The following is a 25,393-nucleotide window of genomic DNA, read 5'->3' as shown; positions in this document are numbered from 1 at the left end:
CTGGTCAGCCCCCATGGACCCAGATCCAGATTCATCCACATGAACCCAGATCACAGGCCCATCACTGCAGACTCAAGTGTCAGGCCTACCTCAGTGAATCCAAGCCCCACATCCATACCCTCGGATCAAAACACTAGGCCTGCCTGCCTGCCGACCAAGGCGCCAGACCTGCCTGCCCAAGAACTCAAGCAGTAAGTCTCCTGCTGGACACCACCATATGGCCCACCCAGAATCTCAGGATGAGAATGTGGAGAAAAGGGAACCCTAGTACATTGTTGGTGGGAATGTAAACTGGTGCAGCCAATATAGAAGGCAGTATGGATGTTTCTTAAAAAAACTAAAAATAGGACTACCATATGATCCAGCAATTCCACTCCTGGGTATATATCTGAAGAAAATGAAAACATCAGTTTGAAAAGATACATGCACCCCAATGTTCTTCACAGCATTATTTACAATAACCAAGATATGGAAGCAACCTAAGTGTCCATCAATAGATGAATGAATAAAGTGGCTGTATATATATATATATACACACAATGGACTATTAGCCATAAAAAAGACTGAAAATTTGCCATTTGCAACAACATGGATAGATTTAGAGGGTATTACGCTAAGTGAAATAAGTCAGACAAAGACAAATGGTGTATGTTATCACTTATATGTGGAATCTAAAAAATAAAACAATTGAATAAAATATAACAAAACAGAAACACTCACAGATACAGAGAACAAACTAATGGTTATCAGTGGGGTGAGGGAAAGGGGGAGGAGCAATATAGGGGTAGGTGATTAAGAGGCATGTATGTATACTATATATAAAATAAATAAGCTACAAGGATATATTGTATAGCACACAGAATATAGCCAATATTTTATAATAACTTTAAATGGAGTATAATATGTAAAAATATTGAATCACTATGTTGTATACCCGAAAATAATATAATATTGTAAATCAATTATACTTTCATTAAAAAAAAGAAATTCAATGGACTATAAGAAAATAAAGATAAACAAGTAAATGAAATTAGGAAAGCAATGCATGAACAAAATGAGAAGTTCAACAAATGAACAGAAACCATTAAAAAAAAAAAACCCAGAAATCCTAGAGTTCAAAAAACAATGACTGGACTGAAGAATTCAATAGAGAGCTTCAACATCACACTCTACCAAATAGAAGAAAGAATTAGTAAATTAGAAGAGTCATTTGAGATCATCCATTCAGAGGAGCAAAAAGAAAAGAGAATGAAAAAGAGTGGAGAGAGTCTATGTGAATTATGGGGTCCATTAAAAGAAAAAAATCTATGCATTATTGGAGTCCCAGAAGTCCGAGAAGGAGAAGAATGGGAGAAACCTTATTTAAAGAAATAATGGCTGAGAACTTCTTAAATCTAGGGATACACTTATGAAGCTAACTATCTCAAAATGTCAACCCAAAACAGTCTTCTCCAAGACACATTATGATGAAACAGTCTAAAATCAAAGACAGAGAATTTTAAAAGCAGCCAGAGGGAAAAAAACCGTCACATATGAAGGAACCATTATAAGGCTATCAGCAGATTCCTCAGCAGACACCTTGCAGGTCAGGAGAGAGTTGGATGATATATGCAAAATGCTGAAAGAAAAAAAAACCTTCCAACCATGAATATTTTACCCAGTAAAGTCATCTTTCAGAAATGAAGGAGAGATAAAGACTTTACCAAACAAACAAAAGCTGAAGGAGTTTATCAACACTAGACCTGCCTTTCAAGAATACTGAAAGGAGTTCTTCAAGCTGAAATGAAAGGACACTAATTAGTAATGCAAAAATATATAAAAATATAAAACCTACTGGTAGAGGTAAGTATATAGTGAAATTCAGAATACTCTAATACTGCAATATGGTGGTGTGTTAATTATGTAACTCTAATATAAACTCATTCTTCTCAAATGCACATGGAACTTTCTCTAGGATAGATAATAAGTTAGGTCATAAAATAAATGTAAGCAAATGTAAGAAGATTGAAATCATACCAAGTATTTTTCTGATCACAATGGTATGAAACTGGAAATCAATTACAGGAAGAAAACTGGAAAATTTACAAATATGTGGGAAACAACACACTTCTGAACAACCAATGGGTCAAGCAAGAAATCAAAAAATATCTTGAAAGACATGACAATAGAAAAACAACCAATCAAAACTTACGGGATGCAGGAAAGGCAGTTCTAAGAGGGGAATTTTACAGTGATGATAAACACTTACATTAGACAAAAGAAAGATCACAAATAAACGTTCTAATTTAACACCTCAAGAAACTGGAAAAAGAACAAACTCAGCCCAACGTTTGCAGAAGGAAGGACATAAAAAAGATCAGAGCAGAAATAAGTGAAATAGAGACCAGATAAACAATAGAAAGATAAATGAAACTAAGGTGAGTTTTTTAAAAGATAAATAAAACTGAAAACCTTTAGCTGGACTAAGAAATAAAGAGAGAAGATGCAAGTGTATAAAATCAGAAATGAAAAGGGATACACGACAGAAATACAAAGGATAATAAGAGACTACTATGAATAATCATATATCAACAAATTGGAAAACCTAGAAAAATGGATAAATTCCTAGAAATATACAAGCTACCAAGACTGAATCATGAAGAAATAGAAAATCTGAGCAGACTAATAGTGAGTGAGGAGATTGAATCAGTATTCAGAAGTCTGCCAAAAAAGCAAAGCTAAGGTCCAGGTTGTTTCATTGGTGAATTCTACCAAACATTAAAAGAAGAATTAATGCCAATTATTCTCAATTCAAAAAATTCAAAAAGAAAGAAACACTCCCAAACTCATTTTATGAGGCCAACATTACCCTGATGCCAAAGCCAGATAAGGACTCTACAAAAAAAAAGAAGGAGGAGGAGGGGGAAAGAAAGAAAACTATAAGCCATAGGCCAATATACCTGATGAATATAGAAGCATAAATTCTCCACAAAATACTAGCATACTTAATTGAACAGCACTTTAAAAGAGTCATAGACCATAATCAAGTGGAATTTACCCCTGGGATGCAAGGATGGTTCAACATATGCAAATCAAAAACTGTGATACACCACATTAATAGAATGGAAAATTAAAATCTCAATATATGCAGAAAATGCATTTGCCAAAATTCAGCATCCTTTCATGATAAACACTCTCAGCAAATTGGGTATGGAAAGAATAAACTTCAACATTACCAAGACCATACAGGAAAAGCCCACAGCTAACATCATACTCGATGACCAAAGGTGGACAGCTGTCCTTCTAAGATCAAGAACAAGATAAGGATGCTCATTGTGACCACTCCTATTCAACACAGAACTGGAATCCTAGCCAGAGCAATTGAGCAAGAAACAGAAATAAAATACATCAAAATTAGAAAGGGCTATGAATTTCTGATAATTCTTTATTGGATGCAAGACATTGTTAATTTTACCTTCTTGTATGATGGCCATTTTTTATTGCTATAAATAATGTTCTTGAGCTTGTTTCTGGGGTGCAGGTAAGTAGCCCAAGAACAGCTTGATGCTTTCAAATATTTCCCTTAGGCTTTTTTAGGCAGAAAATGAATAGGATTGAGTCTAGGGTTAATTTTTCTTCATTAATGAGGCAAAATTTGTCTGTGTACTGTACTCAGTGCCCTATGAATTATTTAATAATCCACTGTGGCTGGTGAGAACAGGAATTCTTCCAGCCACTGTGTGATCTTAGGTAATTGCTTCCTCTAATTCTTTCATGTGGTTCTTGCCTCACACATAAGTATTGATTAGTAGGCAGCTAAATTCGTTTGTTTTTTTTTTAACATCTTTATTGGAGTATAATTGCCTTACAATGGTGTGTTAGTTTCTGCTTTAGAACAAAGTGAATCAGCTATACATATACATATATCCCCATATCTCCTCCCTCTTGTGTCTCCCTCCCACCCTCCCTATCCCACCCCTCTAGGTGGTCACAAAGCACCGAGCTGATCTCCCTGTCCTATGCAGCTGCTTCCCACTAGCTATTTTACATTTGGTGGTGTATATAGGTCCATGCCACTCTCTCACTTTCTCCCAGCTTACCCTTCCCCCTCCACATGTCCTCAAATCCATTCTCTACGTCTGAATCTTTATTCCTGTCCTGCCCCTAGGTTCTTCAGAACCGTTTTTTTTTTTTTTTTAGATTCCATATATATGTGTTAGCATATGGTATTTGTTTTTATCTTTCTGACTTCACTCTGTATGACAGACTCTAGGTCCATCCACCTCACTACAAATAACTCAATTTCAATTCTTTTTATGGACGAGTAATATTCCATTGTATATATGTACCATATCTTCTTTATCCATTCATCTGTCAATGGACACTTCGGTTGCTTCCATGTCCTGGCTATTGTAAATAGAGCTGCAGTGAACATTGTGGTACATGACTCTTTTTGAATTATGCTTTTCTCAGGGTATATGCCCAGTAGTGGGATTGCTGGGTCATATTATAGTTCTATTTTAAGTTTTTTAAGGAACCTCCATACTGTTCTCCATAGTGGCTGTATCAATTTACATTCCCACCAACAGTGCAGGAGGGTTCCCTTTTCTCCACACCCTCTCCAGCATTTATTGTTTATACATATTTTGATGATGGCCATTCTGACTGGTGTGAGGTGATATCTCATTGTAGTTTTGATTTGCATTTCTCTAATGATTAGTGATGTTGAGCATCCTTTCATGTGTTTGTTGGCAATCTGTATATCTTCTTGGGAGAAATGTCTATTTAGGTCTTCTGCCCATTTTTGGATTGGGTTGTTTGTTTTTTTGATATTGAGCTCCATGAGCTGCTTGTAAGTTTTGGAGATTGATCCTTTGTCAGTTTCTTCATTTGCAAATATTTTCTCCCATTCTGAGGGTTGTCTTTTCATCTTGTTTATGGTTTCCTTTGCTGTGCAAAAGCTTTTAAGTTTCATTAGGTCCCATTTGTTTATTTTTGTTTTTATTTCCATTTCTCTAGGAGGTGGGTCAAAAAGGATATTGCTGTGATTTATGTCATAGAGTGTTCTGCCTATATTTTCCTCTAAGAGTTTTAGAGTGTCTGGCCTTACGTTTAGGTGTTTAGTCCATCTTGAGTTTATTTTTGTGTATGTTGTTAGGGAGTGTTCTAATTTCATTCTTCTCCATGTAGCTGTCCAGTTTTCCCAGCACCACTTACTGAAGAGGCTGTCTTTTCTCCATTGTATATTCTTGCCTCCTTTATCAAAAATAAGGTGACCATAAGTGCATGGATTTATCTCTGGGCTTTCTCTCCTGTTCCATGTATCTATATTTCTGTTTTTGTGCCAGTACTATATTGTCTTGATTACTGTAGCTTTGTAGTGTAGTCTGAAGTCTGGGAGCCTGATTCCTCCAGCTTCGTTTTTCTTTCTCAAGATTGCTTTGGCTATGGTGTTTCCATACAAATTGTGAATTTTTTTATTCTAGTTCTGTAAAAAATGCCATTGGTAGTTTGATAGGGATTGCATTGAATCTCTAGATTGCTTTGGGTAGTAGAGTTATTTTCACAATGTTGATTCTTCCAGTCCAAGAACATGGTATATCTCTCCATCTGTTTGTATCATCTTTAATTTCTTTCATCAATGTCTTATAGTTTTCTGCATACAGGTCTTTTGTCTCCTTAGGTAGGTTTATTCCTAGGTATTTTATTCTTTTTGTTGCAATGGTAAATGGGAATGTTTTCTTAATTTCACTTTCAGATTTTTCATCATTAGTGTATAGGAATGCAAGAGATTTCTGTGCATTAATTTTGTATGCTGCTACTTTACCAAATTCATTGATTAGCTCTAGTAGTTTCTGGTAGCATCTTTAGGATTCTCTATGTATAGTATCATGTCATCTGCAGATAGTGACGGCTTTACGTCTTCTTTTCCGATTTGGATTCCTTTTATTTCTTTTTCTTCTCTGATTGCTTTGGCTAAAACTTCCAAAACTATGTTGAATAATAGTGGTGAGAGTGGACAACCTTGTCTTGTTCTTGATCTTAGAAGAAATGGTTTCAGTTTTTCACCATTGAGAATGATGTTTGCTGTGTGTTTGTCATATACGGCCTTTATTATGTTGAGGTAAGTTCCCTCTATGCCTACTTTCTGGAGGATTTTTATCATAAATGGGTGTTGAATTTTGTTGAAAGCTTTTTCTACATCTTTTGAGATGATCATATGGTTTTTCTTCTTCAATTTGCTAATATGGTTTATCACATTGATTGATTTTACACAGCTATATTCTTAAAAGGGACCCCTGCAAATCTTCAGAGCTCTCTGTGCAGCTATCTTCTTTCTGGTACCCTGCCCTGAAAACTCTCTTTTCCTTGCCCTCCTCATACCTGCAACACAGTGTCTTCAGCTAATGGAGACTGCTGGGCTGCTCTGGGTTCTTCTTCCTGTATTATGGCCCAAAGAATCTTTCCAGGCTATAACATGGGACAGTCATGGGGCTCACCTCACCTCATTTATTTTTCCTGTCTCTCATGGATCACTGTCCTTAATTGCCAGATTTCAAATGCCTTCAGAATCATTGTTACATTTTTTCTAGTTTTTTAATTGTTTCATGTTGAAAATGTAAATCTAATTTCTTTTGCCGTATTTTGGCTTGAAGTGAAAGTAGCTGTTATGGTCTTTTCAGAGGATAATTTGGCCTTTTATACCAGAATTTTAAATATGTTTGTTTTTTGGCCCAGCAATTCTAGTCACTCTTCTAGTTGCTGGAGTTACAGCAGTGAACACGATGATATACTTCAGTATAGTATACAATCGAGTGCAGAGACAGACAACAAAAAACTGAATAAGTATTGAATACAATATACTATGTTAGAAAGTGATAGGAAAAAATGTTAAATAGGGACGGGGGATAGGAAGCACTTGGTAGAGGGAAGCATGTCAAAGTTCTGATACATTTGCCTGGAAGGACTCACTGAGAGGGGTATATTTGATCGTTAATCCTACTGGAATCAAGAGAGCAAGCTATATGGATATCTGGAGGAAGAGCACTTCAGGTAGAAAAACACTCAGTGCAAAGTCCCTGGTGTGTTTGATGAATAGCAAGGAATATTTGTAATAGCTACTATAGTGCCTAAGCAGATGCTCACAAAATGGTAGCTATTTAGAATATTATTACTAATGGTGGTGGAACCAGAAATATGACCTAAAAATATATGACCTCAAAGCTCATCTGCTTGCTACTATGTCATATTCTCTTTTCCGTATACCGTGAGACATTGAGACATATACTGCCTTATGATTCTTCTTACCTTGTTCTCTATCATTGTGCAGCTTTTACACAGGCTTGCCTTGTGTTCCCATTCATGTAAGTTTTGTGACTGTGCAATCTATGTTGACTCTTGCCTGATAGAATGTTGGGCTGTGACATTTCTCTTTGCACTAATCATTGGGGTTGATTTCATTATTGCAGTGGACACTGGTCCCCTTCCTCCATCACCACATATGTGTGTCTTCCCAAAGTATTTTCACTCTGCCCAAAAGGTCATTCTCCCCAGGGACAGGAAGATCTTAAGTACATATGAGACATTATATACAAATTCTAATCACAGCTCCTCCCTCACTTATCCAGCACTTTTTACATCTTCCAAGGCACTTTGTTTTTGCCGTCTTTTTTGACTAAGTAATGCATACATGGTATGAACATTTTAAAGATCAAAGTGATATAGGGGTGAAAAATAAGTTTCCTCCATCCTTCCCTTAGCCACTCATTAGTCCTGTCTTGGGGCAAACAATGTAACCAGGATTTTTTGGGGGGGGGTATCTTTTCAGAAATATTGAATGCATGTGGGTGTTTTTAATCATTCTTCACACCCCACCCCTACCCATACAATGTACCTTGACTACCCTTTTCACTTGATTCTCACTCACCACACCCTGTGATAGGTGGTGTTCCCTGCAATTTACAGATGAGGAAGCTAAGGCTCAGAGATGTGAGATGACCTTTTTATGGGTTTTGTTGGCGGGAGTAGTGACTTTTTTACAGTTTCCCAGGCAGTAAGTGGCAAATCCAGGACTGATGTTGCAGGTTTTTTAAAATACTGATCTAATTGGTTTTATTCAATGATCCATGTATTGGGCAGCATCCTATCTAATAAATAGAAGGGTGCTCTCCTGATGTTGCAGTTTTTGTCTGCATTCTTTCCTCCACACTGAGAAGTACCAGGTCCTGCACCTCAAACATGATAGGAGATCTCTAAACACTTGCTGGTAGCTAGAGTGATTAAGAAAATCCCCACAATTCCTTTAGTCATATTAGAATTGCTATGGCAGACTTTAGGTGTAATGCTGATGGGCATCAACTGGTAGTTAGCATTAGGGATACAAAAAGTTGATCTTTCTAATTGTTTTCTGGAAATATTCCCCCTCTACAGATTTATTCAGGTCCACCTGAGGAAAGTACTGCACCCCCAGTGCCTCCACCTCGAGTGACAGCAAGAAGGCACAAACCAATCACAATTTCGAAGCGCTTGCTGAGGGAAAGGACAGTTTTCTATACTTCTTCCCTGGATGAAAGTGAAGGTCAGTACTAAAGTTTACCCTTAGCTTCTTAATAGTGATTGGAGACAAAGAGGATATTGAAAGGCAGACGTGGAGGCATAACCATCTTTTCTGAAAAGGTAAACTTTTTCTGGGTCCTGGGCCAGGCAAGCCAAGGTTTGTAAAATTTGTGCCCAGAGAGTGAATTATTCTTTTGGCAGTGGATAGGACAGAGATGAACCTGTAAAATCAGCTACCATTTTCCCTTAGCAGACCAGTGAAGGATACAGGTGTTCTTAGATCTGTACCTCAGTACATTGAGATGGGTGAGCAATGTGTTTTCTGAATGTTCTGAGATTTTAAATATAAATTCAGCTAACATAGAGAACTGATGGCTGAATAGGAGTTTCTAGTGCTTGTCCCTTCACAGTAATATGAATTCAAACAACCATCCATGCATGAAAATCCCTTCATGAAAGCTATGGAATCCAGATGAGAGGTCAGAGCACCTGGGTTGAGTACAGAAATAAGAAAAGGTACATTGCAGATGCTAGAAAGGACATTTTCATATTACCCATGTCACCCTTCCCCCAAGCTCACACAGTGTAGTTCAGGGAGAAATCCCCTCCACGTGGAGGAAGGAGAGTGAGATGAGCACCCAACTTTACCTTGGAGCCCAGCAACAGGCCCACCCCAGTAAACCCCAGCACCAACCCATCCCCCATTTTTCCAGACTCCAGGCCAGCCTCCACCAACCCAAGCTCCAGACCTGCCCCAGCACTAGGCCATTCTCTGCAGCCCCAGGCTCCAGGCCTGCCCTTGAAGACCCAGAATCCAGGCCCATTACATGCCAAGCTGGCCTCTGTGGCTCTAGTCTCCAAGATATAACCACAACTCAGCATCCAGTACAGCTTCCTGTGGATCCCACCTCCAGGTCTGCCTCAGTGCCAGGCTAGCCCCCTGGACCCAGGCTTCAAGCTCTCCCCTGTAGATCCAGGATGAAAGCTTGCCCATCCACTGACCCAGGCACCAGACCACCCTACCCAAGGACTCCAGCAGCAAGCCCACTTCTGGAGCATGCCAGGTGGCCTAACCAGAATCTCTGGTTGTGCTGCCTGATCAAAGGCTTTCCTTGCCAAAGCCAGGAAGATGTGCCTGCTTCTTCAAATAGGTAAACACCCACTCAAGGCCACAAGGATCAGAAATAATCAGGGAAGCTTAACACCACCAAAGGAACAAAATAAAGCACAATGAACTGATCCTAATGAAATGGAGATCTATGAACTGTCTGAAAAGGAATTCCAAATAATCATCTTAAAGAAGCTCAGTGAGCTACAAGAGAACTCAGACAACTAAACAAAATCAGGAAAATAATACATGAGAAGTTCAAGAAAGTCATAGAAATCATAAAAAAAAGAGAACCAAAAAGAAATTCTGGAGCTGAAGAACACAATGACTGCATAGAAAAATTCAGTAGAGAGCTTCAACATCAAACTCGAAGAAGCAGAAGAAAGAATCAGTGCAGTCAAAGACAGGTCACTTAAAATTATCCAGTCAGAGGAACAAAAAGAAAAAAGATTGTAAAAGTGAAGAAAACCTAAGAGACCTATGGGACACCGTATACAAACCAATATACATATATGGGAGTCTCAGAAGGAGCACAGAAAGAGAAAGGGGCACAAAGCTTATTTAAAGAAATAATGACAGAAAAATTCCTAAATCTGGAGAAGGAAATGAACATCTGGATCCATGAAGCCCAAAGAAACCCAAATAAGTTAAACATAAAGAGATTTTAACCAAGACACATTGTTATAAAATTCTCAAAATTCAAAGACAAAGAGAATTTTGAATGCAGCAAGAAAAAAGCAAATCATCAAATAAAAGGAAACCCCCATAATACTGTGAGCAGATTTCCCAGCAGAAACCTTGCAGGCCAGGAGAGAATGGGTTGATATATTCAAAATACTGAAAGGAAAAAAACTGCCAACCAGGAATACTATACTGGACAAAGCAGTCCTTCAGAAATGAAGGAGAGATAAAACGAAGGAGTTGACTACCATTAGACTTGGTTTAAAAGAAATGTTAAAAGATATCATACTAAGTGAAGTAAGCCAGACAGTGAAAGACAAATATCATATGAAATCGCTTATATGTGGCATCTAACAAAAAAAGGTACAAATGAATCTATATACAAAACTGAAATAGACCCACAGACATAGAAAACAAACTTATGGTTACCAAAGGGGAAAGTGGGGGAGGGATAAATTAGGAGGTTGGAATTAACACATATACACTACTATATATAAAATAGATAGCCAATAAGGACCTACTGTATAACACAGGGAAATATACTCAATATTTTTAATAACCTATAAGGGAAAAACATCTGAAAAAGAGTATATGTATATATGTATATATATATATAACTGAATCACTGTACTGTATATATAACTGAATCACTGTGCTGTACTCCTAAAAATAACAGGACATTGTAAATCAACTGTACTTCAATTAAATAAATAAGTAAGACATGCTAAAAGAGGGTATTCAAGTTGAAATAAATGGACAGTAACAACATGAAAACATATGAAAGTATAAAACAAATTGGTAAACATAATATAGCCCAATTCAGAATATTCTAATACTGTAATAGTGATGTGTAAACCACTTGTAATTCTAGTATGAAAGTGAAAATACAAAAGTATTAAAAATAACTATAGCTACAATAATTTGTTAATGGATACACAATCTAAAAAGTTATAAATTATGACATCAATAACATAAAATGTAGGTGTAGGAGTCGTTAAAATGTACAGTTATTGTATGTAGTCAATGTTACTTTGCTAGCTTTAAACAGACTGCTATAACTATGTTTTATGTAAACTTCATAATAAAAGACCCCAAATAGACAAAGCAATCTTGAAAAAGAAGAACAAAGTTGAAGGCTTTATGATTTCAAGATATATTACAAAGCAATAGTAACCAAAAGAGTATAGTACTGGCATAAAAACAGACATATAGACAAATGAAACAGAATAATGAGCCCAGAAAAAGTACACACATTTATGATCAACTGACCTTTGATAAAGGTGTCAAGAATACACAGTGGGAAAGTATAGTCCTTTCAGTACATGGTGTTGGGAAAAATGGATATCCACATGCAGAGAAATTTTATCCTTATCTCACACAATGTACAAAGATCAACTCAAAATGGGTTAAAGACATACATGTAAGACCTATAGCTGTAAAACTACAGGAAGAAAATGTGGGGGGAAAGCTACTTGGCATTGTCTGGTCTGGGCAGTGATTTTTTCAGATATGACCCCAAAAGTATAGGCAACAAAAGCAGAACAGACAAATGTGATTGCATCATGCTAAAGAGCTTCTGCACAGCAAAGGAAACAATCAAGAAAGTGAGGAGACAACCTACAGAATAGAAGATATTTGCAAATCATATGTCTGTTAAGGGGTTAATATTCCAAAATGCATAAGGAACTCATACTTCTCAATAATAAGGAAAGAAATAACCCAATTTTTAAAGGTCAAAGGACCTAAATAGACATTTCTCAGAACAAGGCAAATAAATGTCCAATAGTTATATGGAAAGTTGTTCAACATCACTGATCATCAGGGAAATGCAAATCAAAACCATAAGATATCATCTCACACCTATTACAGATAGTTATTACAAAAAAATGACAAAAGATAATAAGTGTTGACAAGAATGTGGAGAAAAGGGAACCCTTGTACATTGTTGGTGGTAAGGTAAATTAGTACAGCCATTATGGAAAGCTGTGTGTAGGTTTCTCAAAAAATTAAAAATAAACTACCATATAGAGTTGTCAACTGCCTGGCTGAGTGTTCAAGGCATGCTCAAACATTCATACAGAGCCCCTTTGCAAAGACTGGGAGTCATATTGGTTCTTAGTGTTTCAAGGCAATCTCTGTCTAATCATTAGCTGACCACAAAGCTAACTAAGCAGTGTCTTTAGTGGCCACACTCAACAAAGAATACAGATTTAACATAAATGGGTGAAAAAGTCAGTAAACAAACTAACAATAATAACTAAAATAAACAGCAACAACAACAAACCTTGGGGAGAAGAGAGAATCTGAATTTCAGAGTTGCTATATTACTTAAACTGTCCAGTTTTCAATAAAGAATTATGAGATATCTAAAGAAACAAGAAAGCATGACCCATACACAGGAACAAAAACAAAAAGCAATCAAGTAATTGCTACCACATAACCCAGCAACTCCACTCTTAAGTATGTACCCAAGAGAAATGAAAACACAGCTTCACAAAGACTTACATTTGAATATTTTTAGCAGCTTTTTTCATATCAGCCAAAAACTGTGAGCAACCTAAATGTTCATCAACTGATGAATGAACAAATTGTGGTATATGCGTACAATGGAGTACTACTCAACAACACATAGGAATGAACTACTGATACATGCATCATCCCCATCCTCCAGGTATATCAGGTTCTTTCAGGACCTCAAGCATGCCCTCATAATCCAGGTCTTTGCACCTGCTATCCCCTTTGCTGGACACTCTCCCTCGGCACCTTCACATGGCTGGGTCATTCTCATGCTTCAGGTCTCAGATAAATGCCACCTCCTCCAAAAGGCCCTCCTTAACCACACCCAAAGTGGCTCTTCTTGGTTGTTTGCCTCTGCCCCTAGTTTGTTTCACTCATACCACTTATTAACAGTCCTTCATATTTTGTGATCTTGTTACTTCTTTTTGGTTGCCCACAGAATAAAAGTTACCAACTGTGTCAATGAAAAAATATAAACTACCATATGATCCAGTAATTCCACTTCTGGGAATATATCCAAAGGAAATGAAGTTAATATCTCAAAAAGATATCTGCAATCTCATGTTCATTGCAGCATTATTTACAGTAGCTAAGATATGGAAGTACCAAAGTGTTCATCAACAGATGAATGGATAAAGAAAATGTGAGAGATATATAGACACACACCCAGAAACACACACATGCACGCACACACACACACACACACAAAATGGAATATTATTCAGCCTTAGGTACAAAAGAAGGAAAGCTTGTAATTTGTGACAACATGGATGAACCTGAAGTACCTTATGCTAAGTGAGATGAGATAAGGGCAGAGAGATAAATGCTGCATGATTTCACTTATATGTGGAATCTAAAAAAGTCAAACTCATAGAAGCATAAAGTAGGATGGTGGCTGCCAGGGAATTAGGGGAGAGCGAAATGGGGAGGTGTTTGATCAAAGGGTGCAAAGTTCAGTTATTCAGGATGAATATGTTCTGGAGATATGATACAGCATTGTGACTGTAGTTAATAATACTCTATTGTATACTTGAAGTTTGTGAAAAGAGTAGATCTTAAATATTCTTACCACACACAAAATTGGAAACTATGTGAGGTGATGGATATGTTAATTAGATTGTTTGTGGTACTCATTTTACAATGTATTCATATATGAAAACATCACATTGTATACCTTAAATATATACAATTTTTATTTGTCAATTATATCCCGATAAAGCTGGGGAGAAAATCAGCTCACATGGATTAAGTACCATGCTAGGTGGAATTAAGACACAGTTCCTGGCCTCAAGGAGTTTATAGGCTAAATGGAGATAGATAGATAGATAGATAGAAACATAGATAGATAGATACATAGATACAGATAGATAAACAAATAAATACCATTTAGTTGAATAATTGCTTAGTATGGATCCTGCACCCATTCTAAATGGGCCTCTCTCCTCACTACTCTGTTGAGACCTTTTTTGTCAAGATTACCAACAATATCCATGTGCCACTCCACTATTCTTATCATTCTCAGCCTGTGAGAAGCATTTCATTTTACTGACTCTTCCTTCTTGAAACACTTATTCACTTGGCTTTCAGGACACCAAACTCTCCTTCTACCTCACTAGACATTCCATTTCAGTCTCCTCTTGGTTTTCCTTCTCTTCTCAATTTCTACATGTTGGAAGGTCCCAGAGTTTTGTTTTGTTTTGTTCTGTTTTGTTTTTCTCAGTCCACTTCTCTGTCTATATTTTTTTCCTGCGTGATCTCATTCAGTCTAATGGTTTTAAATATCTTTTCAATATGAGGATGATTTGCAAATTTATATATCTAGGAGTGCTATCTCCCCTCTTCCCATCTCAAACTCCCTGTTCAACAGCTCTCCTTAGATGACTCATGGACATTTCCAATTCAAAATGTACAAATACTCTTGATTCCCTATTCCTCCTCAATCTGCTCTTACTCTGGTCTCCCTCATCTAAGTAATTGGCAGTACCAGTCACCCAGTTGCTAAGGTCAAGAACTTTGGGATGATCCTTGATTACTCTCTTTTCCTTTTACCTTACACCTAATCCATCAGCAATTCCTCTTAGCTCTCCATGCACATTGTATGTTGAACCTACTAATTCCTACTGCTACCTTCCTGGTAGAGCCACCATCATCTCTTACTTGGGTGGCTACAGGAGCTTCCAAACTATTATCCTTGCTTTTCTTCTTGCCTGACTATAATTTGTTCTCCACAGCAGCCAGTAAGATGTATATTCTTTTAAAAATGTAAATCAGATCATATCATTCCCTCTGGTCCAAATTTCCAGTGACTTCTCTTCATTTTTAGAAGAAAATTTACATTTTATTCTGCATTGTATGATCCTCACTTACCTTTCTGATCTCATTTTTGAACTTCACTGTCTCTCTGTACCCTTTGTTCTCTCTGCTCTAATCTCATTGGTTTTGCCATTCCTTATACATGTCAAACTTACCCAAGGGCCTTTATATTTGCTGTTCTCTTGGTCCTAAACATTCTTCCTCCAGAACTTTGCAAACTTTACTCCTTCATTCAGATCTCAGCTAAATGACATCTCTTCATAGAGACCTTCTCTGAGTACTCTATTTAAATAGATCTTTCTCCTTCTCCATTACTCTCTATCCTTTTACACTGCTTTATTTTATTCCTATCACTTGCTACTATTTGTTCACATGTTTATTATCTGTCTTTCCCATTAGAATGTCAGAGCCACTTTTATCACCAGCCTCTAGAACAATTCCTATATATTCCATGTGTTCAGTAAATACTTGTAGAATAAATGGCTGGGTGTATAGGGAATAATGAAGGGAAAGAGATCACCCAGTTTAAGGGATCATCTCCTTAGGAGGTGATCTGGCATTTAGGAGAAAGTAGAAGGGAACACTGAATGCCTACTCTGTTGTTCCATACTCTCATTTTAATTGGATAAACTCATTTATTTGTCTATTTACAATCTCCCCAAACACACACCAGAAAATATAATCTCTATGCCAGCAGAAATTTTTCACTCTGTATCCCTAGTGCCAGCATGGTATCTAGCATATCATAAATCCTCAATAAATGTGTGTAATAAATGAATGAACTGGGTGTTAGTAGACCTGAGATATAATTTCATCTTGGCCACTAGCTTACTGAATAACTTGGGCTAGTCACTTCCCTATTCTGGGTCTTAATTTGCCCCCTCTGTGTGATGAGTTCTTTGTGCCAGAAGATCACCAATGGGATCACCCACTCTAGACAATTTTCTAACTTTTTTTTAAACTGAGATATAATTCATATGACATAAAATTCACCCCTTTCAAGTGTAGGTCAGTGGTTTTTAGTATATTCACAAGCTTGTGCAAACATCTAATTCCAGAACATCTTCTTCATGCTTTTTCTGCATCTATTGAGATGATCATATGTTTTTTCTCCTTTCGTTTGTTAATATGGTGTATCACATTGATTGATTTGCGTTTTTTGAAGAATCCTTGCCACATGCCCAATCTTGTTTCATCTATACCCCTACCCATTGCCCCAACTCAGACATCATGTCATTTCATCCATAAATGTTTCAGTATGTACCTGTAAAAGATAAGAACACTATTTTAACCAAAATCTCAATTCCATCATCATACGTAAAAGAAAAGAACACTAAACAAAATAGTAATTCCTTAAGATCACTATCTAGTCAGTATTCAAATTCTCCTATTTTTACATTTTTTTTGAAAAAAATCAGGATCCAAATAAGACCCATATATTACAACTGGTTGACATATCTCTCAGGTCTCATTTAGCTGACCAGAACCTCTGTTCTTAACCACTACACTCTGATCTAGGTTTTCTATTACCAAGGAAGGTGATAATTTCCTTAGAGCAGGAGTTCTCAATCGGGGGTTCATTAACAGCTTCAGGGGGTTCCATGAATCTCTTAAAATTAGTTTTCAAAATTTTACATGTATTTGTGTAGGTTAATTTTTCTAGGGAGAATATCCTTGGCTCTCATTAGAGACTCAAAGCTTTAATTAAGAAACAGGACAACTGAAAAGCATATACTATTGTCACAGGAAATTGTAGACCACAAGAGCTAAGGGAAAGCCATAAAGTGGTGAGTTGAGGATGTCTTTATGAGGATGGAGAAAGAAGTTAAATTCTGTTAAGTGTATTACCTTGAAATTTGAGAGATGTTTATAAATTACTTTTGAGAGAAATAGAAATAGTTAATGATTAAATGGTGCCTTATTTAAAAGTAATATAATGTACAATTGATTGGGGGCTCTTAAGTCCCTTTTTTACATATCCCTTTAAATAAAGTATCTTGGCATATTGTGGTTTTGCTGAATTGTGGTCATGAAAATAATACTCAGATCTTAAATTGAATTCCCTGTTTTATGAGACTTGTGACTCCACGTGAACTGCAATGGGTAGAGACTGATTTTGTGGGATATCATTGATTTGTTCCATGACAGTAGCTCCTTTGAATATGTGTATAACTTTGCAATATTATGTATACAAAGGTTATCATTAATCTTTCCTCTTTGCACCATCTTTTCCTAGATGAAATCCAACACAGAACACCAAATGGTACTATCATCAGCAGTATAGAACCCTCCAAGATGCCACAACACCCAAAAATGCCTATGCAGAGAAGTGGGGAAGCAGATCATGGGAGGAAATCCCCAAGCAGGCCTGTTTCAGATGGCAAGTTGGAGTCCTGCCTCGAGGTGGATGTGGGGAAGTTGGTATCTAGGCTGCAGGATGGAGGGACCAAGGCCATACCAAAGGCCACCAATGGACCTGTGCCAGGCCCTGGGCCCACTAAGGCCTCCTCTTTCCATGTAAAGAGACCAGCTCCTCGGCCCCTGGCTCACCACAAGGAGGGTAAGTGCTTGGGAATCCCACGGGGAAGAGAAATTACCTCAACTATTTTGTTTTTAATATTTCCCTAGAAATTGTTCACTTTAATAATTTCATTATAATAACATAGAATTATGCATAGGATCTTACCAATTAAAAATATTCTCCATTGAATGGACTTTGTAATCTCTTACTTAGGTTTCATTTTTTTTTTTTATCCCACCACCACCCCGCCACTCCCTTTCCCCCCTTGGTGTCCATAAGTTTGTTCTCTACATCTGTGTCTCTATTTCTGCCTTGCAAACCAGATCATCTGTACCATTTTTCTAGATTCCACATATATGCATTAATATACGATATTTGTTTTTCTCTTTCTGACTTACTTCACTCTGTATGGCACTCTCTAGGTCCATCCACGTCTCTACAAATGACCCAATTTCGTTCCTATTTATGACTGACTCATATTCCATTGTATATATGGACCACATCTTCTGTATCTATTCGTCTGTCAGTGGGCATTTAGGTTGCTTCCATGACCTGGGTATTGTAAACAGTGATGCAATGAACATTGGGGTGCATGTGTCTTTCTGATTTATGGTTTTCTCTGGGTATATGCCCAGTAGTGGGATTGCTGGGTCATAGGGTAGTTCTATTTTTAGTTTTTTAATGAACCTCCATACTGTTCTCCATACTGGCTGTACCAATTTACTTTCCCACCAACAGTGCAAGAGGGTTCCCTTTTCTCCACACCCTTTCCAGCATTTGTTGTTTGTAGATTTTCTGATGATGCCCATTCTAACCAGTGAGAGGTGATACCTCATTGTAGTTTTGATTTGCATTTCTCTAATAATTAGTGATGTTGAGCAGCTTTTCATGTGCCTCTTGGTCATCTGTATGTCTTCTTTAGAGAAATGTCTATTTAGGTCTTCTGCCTGTTTTTTGATTGGGTTGTTTGTTTTTTTAATACTGAGCTGCAGGAGCTGTTTGTATGTTTTGGCGATTAATCCTTTGTTCATTGATTCATTTGCAAATATTTTCTCCCATTCTGAGGATTGTCTTTTCGGCTTGTTTATGGTTTCCTTGGCTGTGCAAAAGCTTTTAAGTTTCATTAGGTCCCATTTCTTTATTTTTGCTTTTATGTCCATTACTCTAGGAGGTGGGTCAAAAAAGAAATTGCTGTGATGTATGTCAAAGAGTTCTTTACATAGTTCTTCCTATGTTTTCCTCTAAGTTTTATAGTGTCCAGTTTTACATTTAGGTATTTAATCCATTTTATTTTTCTGTATGGTGTTAGGGAGTTTTCTAATTCATTCTTTTACATGTAGCTGTCCAGTTTTCCCAGTACCACCTTATTGAAGAGACTACCTTTTCTCCATTGTATATCCTTGCCTCTTTTGTCATACATTAGTTGACCATAAGTGCATGGGTTTATCTCTGGGCTTTCTATCCTGTTCCATTTATCTATATTTCTGCTTTTGTGCCAGTACCATATTGTCTTGATTACCGTAGCTTTGTAGTATAGTCTGAAGTCAGTCTCATTCCTCCAGCTCCATTTTTTTCCCCTAAAGATTGCTTTGGTTATTTGGGGTTTTTTGTGTCTCCATACCAATTTTAAAATTTTTGTTCTAGTTCTGTAAAAAATGCCATTGGTAATTTGATAGGGATTGCATTGAATCTGTAGATTGCTTTGGGTAGTATAGTCATTTTCATAATATTGATTCTTCCAACCCAAGAACATGGTATAGCTCTCCATCTGTTTGTGTCATCTTTGATTCCTTTCATCAATGTCTTACAGTTTTCTGAGTACAGGTGTTTTACCTCCTTAGGCAAGTTTATTCCTAAGTATTTTATTCTTTTTGTTGCAATGGTGAATGGGAGTGTTTCCTTAATTTCTCTTTCTGATGTTTCATTATTAGTGTATAGGAATGCAAGAGATTTCTGTGCATTAATTTTGTATCCTGCAACTTTACCAAATTTACTGATTAGCTCTAGTAGTTTTCTGGTGGCATCTTTAGGATTATCTATGTATATTACCATGTCATCTGCAAACAGTGACAGTTTTACTTCTTCTTTTCCAATTTGTATTCCTTTTATTTCTTTTTCTTCTCTGATTGCCATGGCTACGACTTCCAGAACTATGTTGAATAATAGTGGCGAGAGTGGACATCCTTGTCTTGTTCCTGACCTTAGCGGAAATGCTTTCAGGTTTTCACCATTGAGAATGATGTTTGCTGTGGGTTTGTTGTACATGGCTTTATTATGCTGAGGTAGGTTCCCTCTATGCCCACTCTCTGGCGAGTATTTTATCATAAATAGGTGTTGAATTTTGTCAAAAGTTCTTTCAGTATCTATTGAAATGATCATATCGTTTTTATTCTTCAATTTGTTAATATGGTGTATCACATTGATTTATTTGCATATATTGAAGAATCCTTGCATCCCTGGGATAAATCCCACTTGATCATAGTGTATGATCCTTTTAATGTGTTACTGGATTCTGTTTGCTAGTATTTTGTGGAGGATTTTTGCATCTATCTTCATCAGTGATATTGGTCTGTAATTTTCTTTTTTTGTAGTATCTTTGGTTTTGGTATCAGGGTGATGGTGGCCTCGTAGAATGAGTTCGGGCGTGTTCCTTCCTCTGCAAATTTTTGGAAGAGTTTGAGAAGGATGGGTATTAGCTCTTCTCTGAATGTTTGATAGAATTCACCTGTGAAGCCATCGCATCCTTAACTTTTGTTTGTTGGAAAATTTTTAATCACAGTTTCAATTTCATTACTTGCGATTTATCTGTTCATAGTTTCTATTTATTCTTGGTTCAGTCTTGGAAGGTTATACCTTTCTAAGAATTTGTCCATTTCTTCCAGGTTGTCCATTTTATTGGCATACAGTTGCTTGTAGTAGTCTCTCTTATGATGTTTTGTATTTCTATGGTGTCCTTTCTAACTGCTCCTTTTTCATTTCTAATTTTATTGATTTGAGTCCTCTCCCTCTTTTTCTTGATGAGTCTGGCTAAAGGTTAATCAATTTTGTTTATCTTCTCAAAGAACCAGCTTTTAGTTTTATTGATCTTTGCTATTGTTATCCTTGTTTCTATTTCATTTATTTCTGCTCTGATCTTTATGATTTCTTTCCTTCTACTATCTTTGGGTTTTGTTTGTTCTTCTTTCTCCAGTTACTTTAGGTGTAAGGTTAGATTGTTTATTTGAGATTTTTCTTGTTTCTTGAGGTAGGATTGTATTGCTGTAAACTTCCTTCTTTGAACTGCCTTTGCTGCATCCATAGGTTTTGGATCATCGTGTTTTTGTTGTCATTTGTCTCTAGGTATTTTTTGATTTCCTCTTTGATTTCTTCAGTGATCTCTTGGATATTTAGTAATGTACTGTTTAGCTTCCATGCGTGGTTTTTTTTTTTACGTCTTTTTCCCCTGTAATTTATTTCTAATCTCATAGCCTTGTGGTCGGAAAAGATGCTTGATATGATTTCAATTTTCTTAAATTTACCAAGGCTTGATTTGTGACCAAAGATGTGATCTATCCTGGACAGTGTTCCGTGTTCACTTAAGAAGAAGGTGTAATCTGCTGTTTTCAGATGGAATGTCCTATGAATATCAGTTATATCTATCTGGTCTATTTTGTCATTTAAAGCTTGTGTTTCCTTTCTAATTTTCTGTCTGGTTGATCTGTCCATTGGTGTAAGTGAGGTGTTAAATTCCCCCACTAGTATTGTGTTACTGTTGGTTTCCTCTTTTATAGCTGTTAGCATTTGCCTTATGTATTGACGTGCTCCTATATTGGGTGCGTATATATTTATAATTGTTATCTCTTCTTCTTGGACTGATCCCCTGATCATTATGTAGTGTCCTTCCATGTCTCTTGTAACATTCTTTATTTTAAAGTCTATTTTTTCTGATATGAGTATTGGTACTCCAGCTTTCTTTTGATTTCCATTTGCATGGAATATCTTTTTCCATCCCCTCACTTTCAGTCTGTATGTGTCCCTAGGTCTGAAGTGGGTCTCTTGTAGACAGCATATATATGGGTCTTGTTTTTGTATCCATTCAGCAAGCCTTTGTCTTTTGGTTGGAGCATTTAATCCATTCATATTTAAGGTAATTATCGATATGTATGTTCCTATTACCATTTTCTTAATTGTTTTGGGTTTGTTTTTGTAGGTTCTTTTCTTATCTTGTGTTTCCCACTTAGAGAAGTTCCTTTAGCATTTGTTGTAGAGCTGGTTTGGTGGTACTAAATTCTCTTAGCTTTTGCTTGTCTGTAAAGCTTTTGATTTCTCCATCGAATCTGAATGGTATCCTTGCTGTGTAGATTAATCCTGGTTGTAGGTTCTTCCCTTTCATCACTTTAAGTATATTATGCCACTCACTTCTGGCTTGTAGAGTTTCTTTTGAGAAATCAGCTGTTAACCTTATGGGAGTTCCCTTGTATGTTATTTGTCATTTTTCCCTTGTTGCTTTTAATAATTTTTCTTTTTCTTTAATTTTTGTCAATTTTATTACTGTGTGTCTTGGGGTGTTTCTCTTTGGGTTTATCCTGTATGGGACTCTCTGCGCTTCCTGGACTTGGGTAGCTATTTCTTTTCCCATGTTAGGGAAATTTTCAACTATAATCTCTTCAAATATTTTCTTGGTTCCTTTCACTCCCTCTTCTCCTTCTGGGACCCCTGTAATGCAAATGTTAGTGTGTTTAAGGTTGTCCTAGAGGTCTCTTAGGTTGTCTTCATTTCTTTTCATTTTTTTTTTCTTTACTCTGTTCTGCGGCAGTGAATCCCACCATTCTGTCTTCCAGGTCACTTATCAGTTCTTCTGCCTCCCTTATTCTGCTATTGATTTCTTCTAGTGTATTTTTCATTTCAGTAATTGTTTTGTTCGTCTCTCTTTTTTGTTCTTTAATTCTTCTAGGTGTTTGATCTTTAATTCTTCTAGGTCTTTGTTAAACCTTTCTTGCATCTTCTAGATCTTTGCCTCCATTCTTTTTCCGACGTCCTGGATCATCTTCACTGTCATTATTCTGAATTCTTTTTCTGCATGGTTGCCTATCTGCACTTCATTTAGTTGTTTTTCTGGAGTTTTATCTTGTTCCTTCATCTGGTACATCGTTCTCTGCCTTGTCATTTTGTCTGTCTTTCTGTGAATGTGGTTTTTGTTTCACAGGCTGCAGGATTGTAGTTCTTCTTGCTTCTGTTGTCTGCACTCTGGTGGATGATGGTATCTAAGAGGCTTGTGCAAACTTCCTGATGGGAGGGACTGGTGGTGGGTAGAGCTGGGTGTTGCTCTGGTGGACAGAGCTCAGTAAAACTTTAATCTGCTTGTCTGCTGATGGGTGGGGCTGGGTTCCCTCCTGTTGGCTGTTTGGCCTGAGGTGACCCAACACTGGAGCATACCCAGCTCTTTGCTGAGGCTAATGGCAGACACTGGGTGAGGTCACGCCAAGGAGTACTTCCCAGAATTTCTGCTGCCAGTGTCCTTGTCCCCATGGTGAGCCACAGCTGCCCCCCACCTCTGCAGGAGGCCCTCCAACACTAGCAGGTAGGTCTGGTTCAGTCTCCTATGGGGTCACTGCTCGTTCCCCCTGGGTCCTGATGTGCACACTACTTTGTGTGTGCCCTCCAAGAGTGGAGTCTCTGTTTCCTGCAGTCCTATTGAAGTCCTGCAGTCAAATCCCACTAGCCTTCAAAGTCTGATTCTCTGGGAATTCCTCCTCCCGTTGCCGGACCCTCAGGTTGGAAAGCTTTACGTGGGGCTCAGAACCTTCACTCCAGTGGATGGACTTCTGTGGTATAACTGTTCTCCAGTTTGTGAGTCACCCACCCAGCAGTTATGGGATTTGATTTTATTATGATTGCGCCCCTCCTACCATCTCATTGCAGCTTCTCCTTTGTCTTTGTATGTCAGGTATCTTTTTTGATGAGTTCCAGTGTTTCCTGTTAATGATTGTTCACCAGTTAGTTGTGATTCCAGTGCTCTTGTAAGAGGGAGTTAGTGCACGTCCTTCTACTCTGCCATCTTGAACCCATCTCCACCTCAACTACTTTGTACCTTGAGATCTTTCTGAAGTTGTAGATATTTAAGTAGAAATCTGTTCCAGTTTATTACCACTAATATTGGAATGGTGGGCAAGAACATAAAAACCATTCATAATAATCATGGCTCTTCTCTTACCTACGTTTCCTGTTTTGGTTTGTTCATTTATTTTGGTTTTTGGTTCTTTGATTTTTTTTTGTCTGTTTGTTTTTTTCCACATGAGTTAAGTCACTTGGTATTTGTTTTTCTCCATCTGACTTCTTTCACTTAGCGTAATACACTCAAGGTTCATCCATGTTGTTGAGAATGGCAGTATTTCATCTTTTTATGGCAGAATAGTATTCCTTTGCATATATCACATCTTTATTCATCCATTGCTGAGCACTTAGGTTTTTTCCATATCTTAACTATTATAAATAATGCTGTGATGAACATAGGGGTGCATATATTTTTTTGAATTAGTGTTTTCATGTTATTTATATAAATGCCAAGTAGTAGAATACATGGATCATATGGTAGTTCTATTCTTAATTTTTTGAAGAATCTCCATACTGTTTTCCAAGGTGCTGTACCAAGTTACATTCCCACCAACAGTTCATGAGGGTTCCCTTTTCTCCACACCCTCTCTAACATCTGTTATTTCTTGTCTTTTAAAAAATAGCCCTTCTAATGGGCATGATGTGCTATCTCACTGGGGCTTTGATTTGCATTTCCCTAATAATTAATGATGTTAAACACTTTTTAATGTTCCTGTTGGCCATCAGTACATCTTCTTTGGAAAAATGTCCACACAGCTACTCTTTCCATTTTTAAATTAGGTTGTTTGGGTTTTTTTGTTGTTGAGTTTTATGAGTTCTCTAAATATTTTGGACATTAACCCCTTATCAGTTATATGATTTGAAAATATCTTCTCCCATTCAGTAGGTTGTCTTTTCATTTTTTTTTAAAGTACAAACAGATTATTTTTAAATTTTATTTATTTATTTATTTTTGGCTGTGTTGGGTCTTCGTTTCTGTGCGAGGGCTTTCTCTAGTTGTGGCAAGTGGGGGCCACTCTTCATCGCGGTGCGTGGGCCTCTCATTATCGCGGCCTCTCTTGTTGCGGAGCACAGGCTCCAGACGCGCAGGCTCAGTAATTGTGGCTCATGGGCCTAGTTGCTCCGCGGCATGTGGGATCTTCCCAGACCAGGGCTCGAACCCGTGTCCCCTGCATTGGCAGGCAGATTCTCAACCACTGTGCCACCAGGGAAGCCCCTCAAGTATTTATTTTGAGTTGATTTTTTTGTATGTTGTGAGATAGTGGTCTAGTTTCTTTCTTTCTTTTCTTTGTGGCTGTCCGGTTTTCCCAGCACCATTTATTGAAGAAAATATCTTTCTGCATTCTGTGATCTTTGCTCCTTTGTCATTAATTAATTTTCCATGTGTGCATGGGTTTATTTCAGGGCCCTCAATTCTCTTTTTTTGATATATGTGTCTGTTCTACCAATACCATGCTGTTCCATTACAGTAGCTTTGTAATATAGTTTAAAATCAGGGAATGTAATACCTCCAGCTTTGTTCTTTTTTTTCTCAGAATTGCTTTCACTTTTCAGCTTGTTTTTTGGTTCCATATAAAGTTTAGAGTTTTTTGTTCTATTTCTGTGAAAGCTGTCCTTGGGATTTT

General features: G+C 37.3%; 1 protein-coding gene across 1 annotated transcript in view; it reads left to right on the top strand.

The window, feature by feature from the left end:
- Positions 1 to 25,393, top strand: part of OPHN1 (oligophrenin 1) — a 121,947-nt gene that overhangs the window by 71,237 nt on the left and 25,317 nt on the right. Inside the window, exons 5-6 of the mRNA XM_036840788.1 lie at positions 8,410 to 8,557; positions 17,391 to 17,714. Of these exons, the coding sequence (XP_036696683.1) occupies positions 8,410 to 8,557; positions 17,391 to 17,714 (472 nt within the window). The remainder of the gene's footprint in view (positions 1 to 8,409; positions 8,558 to 17,390; positions 17,715 to 25,393) is intronic.

Source organism: Balaenoptera musculus, chromosome X (genome assembly GCF_009873245.2).
Source record: "Balaenoptera musculus isolate JJ_BM4_2016_0621 chromosome X, mBalMus1.pri.v3, whole genome shotgun sequence".
Taxonomy (NCBI): domain Eukaryota; kingdom Metazoa; phylum Chordata; class Mammalia; order Artiodactyla; family Balaenopteridae; genus Balaenoptera; species Balaenoptera musculus.
This window is presented reverse-complemented; position numbering and strand designations above follow the sequence as displayed.